At 37.2% G+C, this 9,394-nt stretch overlaps 1 protein-coding gene across 1 annotated transcript; it reads right to left on the reverse strand.

Annotated features, from left to right (window-relative positions):
- Nucleotides 1-206: 206 nt before the first annotated feature.
- On the reverse strand, nt 207-9,323 carry LOC139950082 (mitochondrial import receptor subunit TOM20 homolog). The gene is made up of 5 exons (XM_071949044.1): nt 9,109-9,323; nt 7,564-7,628; nt 6,678-6,759; nt 5,480-5,622; nt 207-5,061 (listed from the first exon to the last, which is right to left on the reverse strand). Exons 1-5 carry the CDS (start codon nt 9,230-9,232, stop codon nt 4,975-4,977), a joined length of 501 nt encoding a protein of 166 aa, XP_071805145.1. The 5' UTR covers nt 9,233-9,323; the 3' UTR covers nt 207-4,974.
- Between the last annotated feature and the right edge of the window lie 71 nt (nt 9,324-9,394).

A 9,394-nucleotide genomic window follows, 5' to 3' on the forward strand; every position in this document is an offset into this window, starting at 1 on the left:
GTCAATGTTTGTAAAAAAAAAAGTATGTTTCATAAACAAGATGTTTAGATGTATGGATTATGTCATGTTTGCGTGACCATAATTATACTTTAAATAAAATATTTTGGAAAAAACAAGTTTTTCTCTTACTTTAACCATCACAACACAAAGAGAACAATTTAAGCACAAAACTATCCGTAAAAAAAAAAAAAAACTTTATTGATTACAGAGATTTCCTTCCATTCTCTATGCTGAGATGAATGAAATTACCACATTCTGAAAAGTCAGTCAAGCCAATAAATGAGTACGGAATTTGAACTTAGTTGGAATTTGTTAATAGTATCTAAAGCAAAACACTATTTGGTGGCAAACTCCACTCCAAACAAAAACTGAGGCTATGAAACTTGACCATTTTGTTTCATTGGACTTCCAAATAAATTTAACCTAGTTATTCCATGGTTATTCTTTCTCAAAAACAATGAACACTTGGCAAAAGATGGTTCAAGAAGGATAGCTTCAACTAAATTTATCAATTTCTTCTTTCATTTCTTTTATTATTTTACAACCAATTGAGGTACACATTGGGCTCATAAAAAAACGTTTTATTTTCAAGAGAAGAGAGAAATTTTAATTGCGTATTTATATCTCGGTTCAATAGGTCCCCTGCAAGACCATAAACAGCACCCTCACTGAGGAGATGACAGTGAAGATCTAATCATGGCTGAGAATTGTACAAGACGTGTCGGCTTTTCTGTTGTTTGACCTCAGCGGTCAATACAAGGGGTCTATTTTACCCAAAAATAAACAGAAAGTTACAAAATAATTTATGCAAGAAAAGCAAAGAGAAGCAAAACCAACAGCCCATTTGCGATATGACGCAAACTAAGGAGTGTACTCTGGATTGGGTGTCTATGTCTACAGACCAATTTGCCCAAACCACAACATGACATACTGCCCTGGTTCTACCATAATATCTCAAAAAGGCTTAAAGCATGAGAAGCCATTATTTAGGTTGGGATATAAATCTTTAACAATCTGCCAATATTTTACATCAATATACATTCCACCTAAGAAAGGATGCAATAGTTAATTAAGTTGCTGTAAATCCTAAATTAGAATAATGTAAGTCAATTTTCATCTTTGTAAAGTATGTTAAAGTGTTTGTATCATTCAATACCCAATCAATATACAATAATTTCTAAAAAGCATTTATAAGCACCTCTTCGGAAAACGGTGTTCTCTGGCCAAATGCCAGTTAAAACACCTGTGGACCAGTCAGACTTATGCCAACTAATCCGACTGGCTAGCTGATTGCATGCCACTGCTACATATGTTAACCACTAATTGTTTATATTGCTTCAACTACACAGTGCCATGCTTATAACAAATTAGAAGGAAATTCCAAATATGGACCAGTCCCCAACAAAGCTGGCAGACCAGTGAAATGACAAGCTACGTGGGCCCAATTTCATGGCTCTGCTTACCGTAAGCACAGAATCGGCGCTTACGGAAGCAGGGAATTCTGTGCTTACAGCAAGCGTATTTCACGAGTTAGCGGCAAATTTTGGCTTCTGCGCGTGCGTACTTCACGTTACTATAGGCATTCTATGCTTACAAGGCTAGCGCAGATATTCGGCGCTTGCATGGAAGCGGGGAATCGCGATCGTAAGCGCAGAATTCGGCGGTAAGCAGAGCCATGAAATTGGGCCCTGGTCCAGCTGGCTGAAAAAGTTAAGGACAAACCCTTGATAGCCCTACAGTTTTGGAAATCTTATCTTGCAAGTTTGCAGGCTACTTTTGAAAACCCAAAAGCAGATGATGTAAAAACCTCTTAAATGTCCAGGGTGGGAGGCTGGTGAGGCCAGTGATAGAGAGGTTCGAAAGAGTCTAATGTATTGGCAAAACAGTAAAAGCTGATTGTAAATGACCTTTAAATCTGTGAGTGAAAAGGGGGCTACATTTCACACAGAGCCAAGTAATGAATCTTAACTGATTAGCAAAGTGTAATGTCACAATACAAATCACTATGGCAATAATGACCACTCATCTTAAAACAAATCTTAGTGCTTTGAGAACTGGACAGTTTTGTATCAACAAAAACAGAAGTTTTCAAATTCAAAACTTAGTTAATTTTAAAACAGTAAACAGTCCACAATCTTTAATATTGTATTTTGTTCCAGTTACTCAAAAGACATTTCTAATTACCTATATTACTAATAAATTTGTGCACAACATATTTTTCATAATTTGGTCCAACCAAAAGATAGAGAGTAAAATAAACATGCAGTCATTTACTTGTTCTTAGTGTCTTGCACTGTACTGGGTTTGACAGGAGCACAACACACTATAAATACCCATGTACTTACAAGAGTGGGATTAAGTTATATTGCAAGCACTTTGTTTTACGATCTCTAGTTTGAATTTTGCCTGTAAACACAATAAGCTACTCTATTGCAGTGTCATAAATATTTAAAGTCAAGATAAATTTCCCTCTGAATGTTAATTTAGTTTAGTTCTATAGACATGACTACAGAGATCAAAGGAAGGTTGCTCAATGCGCATTCCACAGCCATGCATTTCCCATTGTTTTGTCATCTTAACACCTCTAGGATGGCAGTGTGAAGTCATCAATGCATAAGTTCTATTGATCCAGCAAGATCATTCATACCCTCAGAGATGCCCCTTCCCAAAATGAAAGAAAAGGCGGAAACAAAAAAGCAACACATCTAGGAATGATTGTCAGTGTAATACTCTTCTTAAAAGGCTTAAAATAATTCTACTATTAGTTTTAGCCCAACAGAAAAATCAACCTGGGCAAAATTTCCTAGAGCTAGCTGCTCAAGTACAAAAAGTAGCTCAGCACAAAATAAGTATGCTTACCACAATGAGCATACCAGCAAAAGTACCATTTCACATGTACAATTTATGACTGGTGTCCTGCTCCTTTTCGCTTAGCGTAACATTGTACAAGGCAAATGATCCCTACACTCAGCTGCTCAAACCAATTCTGCTCAGACTCCAGGCAGTCTGAAGAGTACCAATATCTCTGAAGTATTTACAAGTAATTTACTAAATTGCTTTTTGTTCTGACAACCGACACTAAACAACTGGGTAAGCTGATATCACAACAGCCAACCCTGGAAGACTTGGGTACCGACTAAAACTCAGTTCATACTTCCTGCGATAGACCAATCCACTAAGCTCCGTCCAATTGCATATTGACCAATCACAACGCAACGAAGGTCCGACATGCGTGCGCATATCTTGGCGCGTGCGGCAGAGTTGTGCAGAAAGGCTTTGGAGAGCCCCACGTGTTCCTGCTCACACGTGTGTCGTGGGCGGAGCCTACTGGATCGGTGTATTGAGAATGCGAGGCGAATTTTGACTTCACAGGGCTGTTTCTGCAGCGAATATTCTGCTGTTGCAAATTGTTCGTTGCAAATTGAGATGTCAAAATTTGCATTCGCAGTAAGTATGAACTGGGCTTTATACAAAACACAGGGCAAAAAATTGCAATACAAAATGTCTCAAAGGTTTAAAAACTCCATGTCTTTCATATGACATGGTATACAGCATGCAGGCAGAAAAAGAGTACGGATGAAACAAACACAATCAATCTTCAGTAGTCAGAGTTCTGAATTTGTATAATTTATGTTTTTAAATCATTGAATCTATTAGCCAGACTGGATGAAAACAGTAATATTTTGTTCATTTACAGTTTTGCTTTCTTTTACATTTTTCTGTATCAAGATTTTGCTCAGAGATAAACCATAAGGAAAACTGACTTGGAATTTTTAAAATTGTATTTGGGTGAACAAAGAAAAACTTGACATACACTGGATTTCAACCTGTGCCCTCCAGAATAATATGCCAAGCTCTACCAACTGAACCGACTAACTCAAATGTTGGCAGTCTCCCTATTAAAAAGATTGGTAGAGTGCTGGCATTTTAATCCGGAGGTCACAGGTTCAAATCCTGCTGTTGTAAATGTTTCTTTGTTCAACCCAAATTTAATATATAAAAAAAATAACATAACATGGCAAATAGAAATAAAGATGTTAAATATATGCAATTAAAAAGTCCTACTTAATCTTTGTTGCTGCACTCTTGTTTAATCACCCTGTATACTTTACAAAATGATCCTTTGAACGCGGCAAACAAAAAATGAAAGAGCTCAATATTCAGTAACTCTATAAATGGTCCTTGTTATCCGATGTAAAAACAGGAAAACTACAAAAATGAATGGATGGTTTGCTGGTACACAACGCATTCTCCCAAGATTAAAACCAAACCTTGTTCTAGGTTGTCATGTGTGTCATGAAATACAACGCTATTTTGTCAACCAAATGTTTACCCATTTTTCTTTACAATCAAATAACATGGAACAGTTAAGGAATTATATAAAATTATATACATACATGTACATCTCTTATAGTGTGGTGTGCTGTAGTGAAGCACAAATAAAATGAAACTTCTTGAAGATAAGATTTACTTCTGAGCTTTCTTATGTCACCCAATGCTTGAAGGTTAAGATGTTCTTAGTTATTTCTTTCAACATAAGAGTGGGTCATGCTTTGTATGGCATTAAATATAGGTTTGAACTCTCCTATTTCATTTAACCACTTCACGTCGGATGGCGTGTTAACTGCAATTTCTATAGACAAACTTACGCCAGATGTTTTTAAACACCCGGAACAACTCCAGATTGTCCTAAACTTTTGGCTTGCATGTGGACAGCTGACGTTTATATCCACCGAATCATGATGAGTACCTACTAAATTTTCTCACACGACAATGTCAGAGATTCATTGTGGCAACCATATTTTAAAAGGAAAAAAAAATACTCCAGAAGCGAAAAACAAAAATTCTGAAAAATTAGATCATTTCGCACGTGGTCACAGAAACTTTTTTCAGACTACCGTTGTGAAGTGGTCTAACAAGACATAGGTAGTGACTGGATGAAGAAGGTCAGACTACATTTGATCCAGCTGTATTTTATTCTAGATCGTCCAAAACCTCGACAATCGCGGCTGGTGCTGGTGGTGTTGGGGCTCCATCTGTTGTTATCATCGCTGATAATTTCTGGAATCGAAACAAGGGTAAATAAATAAGAAACCTACTTACTAGGAATGGTGCGATCGGTTTTTATCCTCATGCAGATGAACTTCTAAAGAAGTTTATGTAACACTTATCATTTTAAAGTTTCTGTTTAAACATTTATTTTTTTAAACTTCAACATTTTGACCATAGCCTTTCTATAAGGCTGGAAATTGTTTAAACAAGAATTAAATGTTACAAACTGCTTATCAACCGAAAACGAGCCTAAAATGAGTGGGGTAGGAGTTGCAATATTGTTAACTCTATGGAATTTTGGCTAGTAAGCAGTTCATGTCAAGCAAGATTTTTCTGTGCTTAGCTGCTTAGCAAATTTGTATGCTTACAGGCTTAATAAAATTGGGCCCTCGTCAAGAAGGCTGACATTTGCTTCATTTACTCTTACCTGGCTGACGGATGGTAGTTTGTGTACCAACATGTCAAACACATTTGGAGGAAGTGTTTGCTGAAGGACTTGAAGCAAGTGTTCCGGCTGGCCACAGATTGCAACAGCATAGCACAGACAATCTGTTCCCGCAGTCAAATCACCTGAGACGTACAACAAAGCAAATGACAAATTCTCAGAAATAGAGATGATGTTGGCATTGAGCTCAAAGGGGCCAAGGGTTAATCCATTCAAACCCCAAGATAACGACTTTGGACTTGCGACCACAAGTCCGGCCCACATACTGCACATTAAAATCTAGTTGTTGCAAGCAGTCTTGGAACTAAGGTGGGATTGTTAAACCAGAACTCCCTGCATTAATGTTACCAAGAACATCTCATGATTCATTAAAAAAATCCGAGCAATACAGCTTACTAAACTTTCAAATCAGTGGAATCTGTGGATAATTGTATATGTACACAATAATGCAAAGCCATAAAAACTGAGTAAACCAAAACCAATCAAAACCTGCTATTAGATATTGTGGATCTGGAGAAATATTCTCAACGCTTAAATTAAACGAGAGGAGAAAATGATGAAGAAATTTTCGTTTAAGGTTTTGGAGGAAAAGCCCTGAGACTTTATTCCAGGGTAAACCCACGCAGTCAAGTAGGGACTGAAGACCCAATCAACATAGTGCCTTTGGTGGATTTCTTGCCAATGTGAGGGAAAGTCCATGCAGTACTAATAAGTGCAAAACATAGTTAAAGGCTCTGGACACTATTGGTAATTATTCAAAATAAATGTTAGCATGAAAACTACCTTGCTGATGGTGGTATAACACATTGTGAGAAATGGCTCCATATGAATTTATGAAGTAACATAGTTTTTGAGAAAGAGGTAATTTCTCACTCAAATAGTAAAAGGCTTTGGGCCTGAAGTCTTTTCATATTGTTTTAGGCATCTGAAAGCTAACAAAATTGTGCAACAAGAGTGCTTTTTTTCTTTATATATTTTCTTGCAACATCAATGATCAAGTGAGTCCACATTTTCACAGACTTGTTATGTTATGCATATGTTGAGATACACCAAGTGAGCAAGCTTGCAAGTGAGAACACTGGTCTTAGAAAATTACCAAAGGTGTCCAGTGCCTTTAATGGCCTGACATTTTCGACACTAGTAGAGTTTTCTCACGAAGGCTAAGTAGAAAAACACTCACCCTGAGACAACAGCTCTTCTCCTGCCTGGACTTGTGCGAGGAAAAACTTCTGTACACTTTCAGGGTCTTTCAGATTTGGCAACTAGGAAGAAACAAAATTTCATCATTCAACTTCTGACTGTTTTTTTTTTTTTTACTGACTCACTTACTTATGTCGAGCTACTTGCTTGGGTATGGGCAAGACTTCTCCACTCCTTTCTGTTTTGTTTCTTAGCGTAACTGTGTTCATGAACCAGGATTAACTCAACTGTAAACGTATGACAATGGCTCACTTATAAATGTTTATTAGATAATAAATATGCATTGGGGATGCAAATTTAACATCTATTAAATCGTTACGGTACATGCTGCTAAAATATAGGATTCGAACTGCCTCTAGCTGCCAGGCAATCTTGGTGGTCCAGTTGGTAAGACACAGCTCTTAAATTGCACACATGTAGGTCGTAGGTTTGAATCCCACCCAAATATTATACCTGTGATTTTTGTTCACAGAACTCGGGAAAGTAACAAGGACACAGTGCTAGCACACATTGGTTGGTTTACTTAAATGGTTTACTTATGACAATACAGGGCGCAAATGAGCTGCCCTTTTCCAGCATGAAATGTAGCCACTGCACAACCTAAATAGGGAAGCTTGTGTGAGGCTCTGATCCCATTCTCAGTTGTTACTGAGTACTGACCATGAGGAGGTTCAAACTTCTTCCATGATCCTTACTCTATGCCCGAAGTAGCAAATAACTATGGTGAAATAACTTATCAACACTGAATTGTGTGAAATAGGAAAATTTGTACTGAATTTAAAAATTCACAAATAAGGGACCTTTTCACAAATGGTTACAGTCATAGCAGTTTAAAGAAAACCGCTGTAAAGTTGTGTTTAACTCACCTGAAGTGTGGTAGAAGAATCACCGACCGTTGTGTTTTTAATTTCTTTGTTCTTCTTTTCCCTCCCTGCAAATGAACAAACAAGAATAGTTTGGATTAGAGGGTATTCATATTCAGGTTTGAAAACTAGGGTTTTCTGACTAGCCAAGTAGTACTTGGATAAAGAATAAACAATTGCCTTGAATGTTAGCACCAAACTGTAAAGTGTGAGTAGCTGTGTGCCCTATCTTAATGTGGCACATGGCACAAAGAAGTATCTCAAGTATCACCTCAAGGAAAGGGAGGACTTGGAGAAGTTGAATACAGTTTAAAACAGTTTGCATATTGACCTACAGACCTGAGACTCTTATATTAAGGGCTATAAAATTAAGCCCCAAAATGTTGGACAACGCAAGCTCCCCTTGCCCTCACACTTTTAATACAGTATTTTTTTTTTTGTTAAGCACTGGTATTTTGCTGGAAGTTTCTTCTTTTCCAGTGTTTTCCTGTATTTTCTGGAGTATTAAGGAATAACAACCCATGTCAAAATACGCTTTCCACTTTAGTTTTCCTGAAAGGTTGACACTGAAAGAATGGTTAGCCTAGAGAGGAACCGGTCTCAGGGTTAACTTACGGTATGGTTGTCTTTACAGTAAGTTTTAAATCCGTTTTTTAATTTTAGTTCCTTTGTTGTTTGTAGGCTTTCAGGAGTGAGCCAGAGTTTCGGCCGGACAATGAAAAATGTCTGTTTTAAAGTTCCAACTATTTTACATACAAATTACTCAAGCGATTTGAATACTTGAAATGTTCATGAACTAAGCCCAACCCCATTCAACAACAACATACACAATCTTGAACATTCTTTTTAAAAAAACTTATGGAGATGTAGACCCGGTCACTGGGGCGCTCTACGTACTCCTTTTTTCGAAATTTTGTCATTTATATCGGTAAAAAAAATTGAAAAAGGAGTACAACGCACCAGTTACTGGGTCTATGTAGAAACAGAATAAAAGAAAGTACCAAAAATGTGGCAGTTTGATCATTTTTTTTTTAAAGTTCGATACAGAATTTGTTCTTAAAAAAGACTTAGGGCTAGGCCTAATTGTTATCTTTCAAATGTTTTTGGTTAGCGCAGTTTTAAAGTTAATCATGAATGAAAAATAACTTTATCAATTGAATTATTGTATGGGATCCATGTGACTTTGTGTGTAATTTGTAAATATAGCCACCCAACAGGCCAAAAACTTAATTATTTAAAATTTTGTGGACAAGTTCGTAGACTAGAAATAGAATCCGAGCATTCACCTGCACTGCAGGCTGCAGCTTGGCATGGCACAAAACAAAAGCGGGGCTATCATCCATTCCAAACTTATTTCACTGTAGGTCGCTCGGTACTAATACAACACTGTAGATTGAGTAAAGTCAATGCAAAACAAACAAGAATTTAAATATATAAAAAAATCCCCCAACTTGTGCAATAATGTAAATTATGGGGCGACATCTTCTTCTAATATCAATAGGGGCGATTTGGTCGAGGAAGCCGAAAAGTCATGAAAAAGTAACTCACTCTGTTTCAATTTCTGCCGGAAAAGTGGATCACTCCTCCTCTTTCTGTCGAAATAAATACAGTACCCCAGAACGAGGGTACCAGCAATCCCTGCTGCTATCCCAACAGCTGTCTTTGAGACCATTATGGTGCTGTAATTTGGAACGAAATTACAGCATGTAAAATATCAGGCTTAAATCACAAAATCCCCCGTGCACGACCCAACTAACTCCGAACATGACATATGACCTTTGAACTCAAATGCATGACGACTTCTCGTATCGCCGGTTCCCAACCTCCCAATAAG

Source organism: Asterias amurensis, chromosome 1, assembly GCF_032118995.1.
Source record: "Asterias amurensis chromosome 1, ASM3211899v1".
Classification (NCBI taxonomy): domain Eukaryota; kingdom Metazoa; phylum Echinodermata; class Asteroidea; order Forcipulatida; family Asteriidae; genus Asterias; species Asterias amurensis.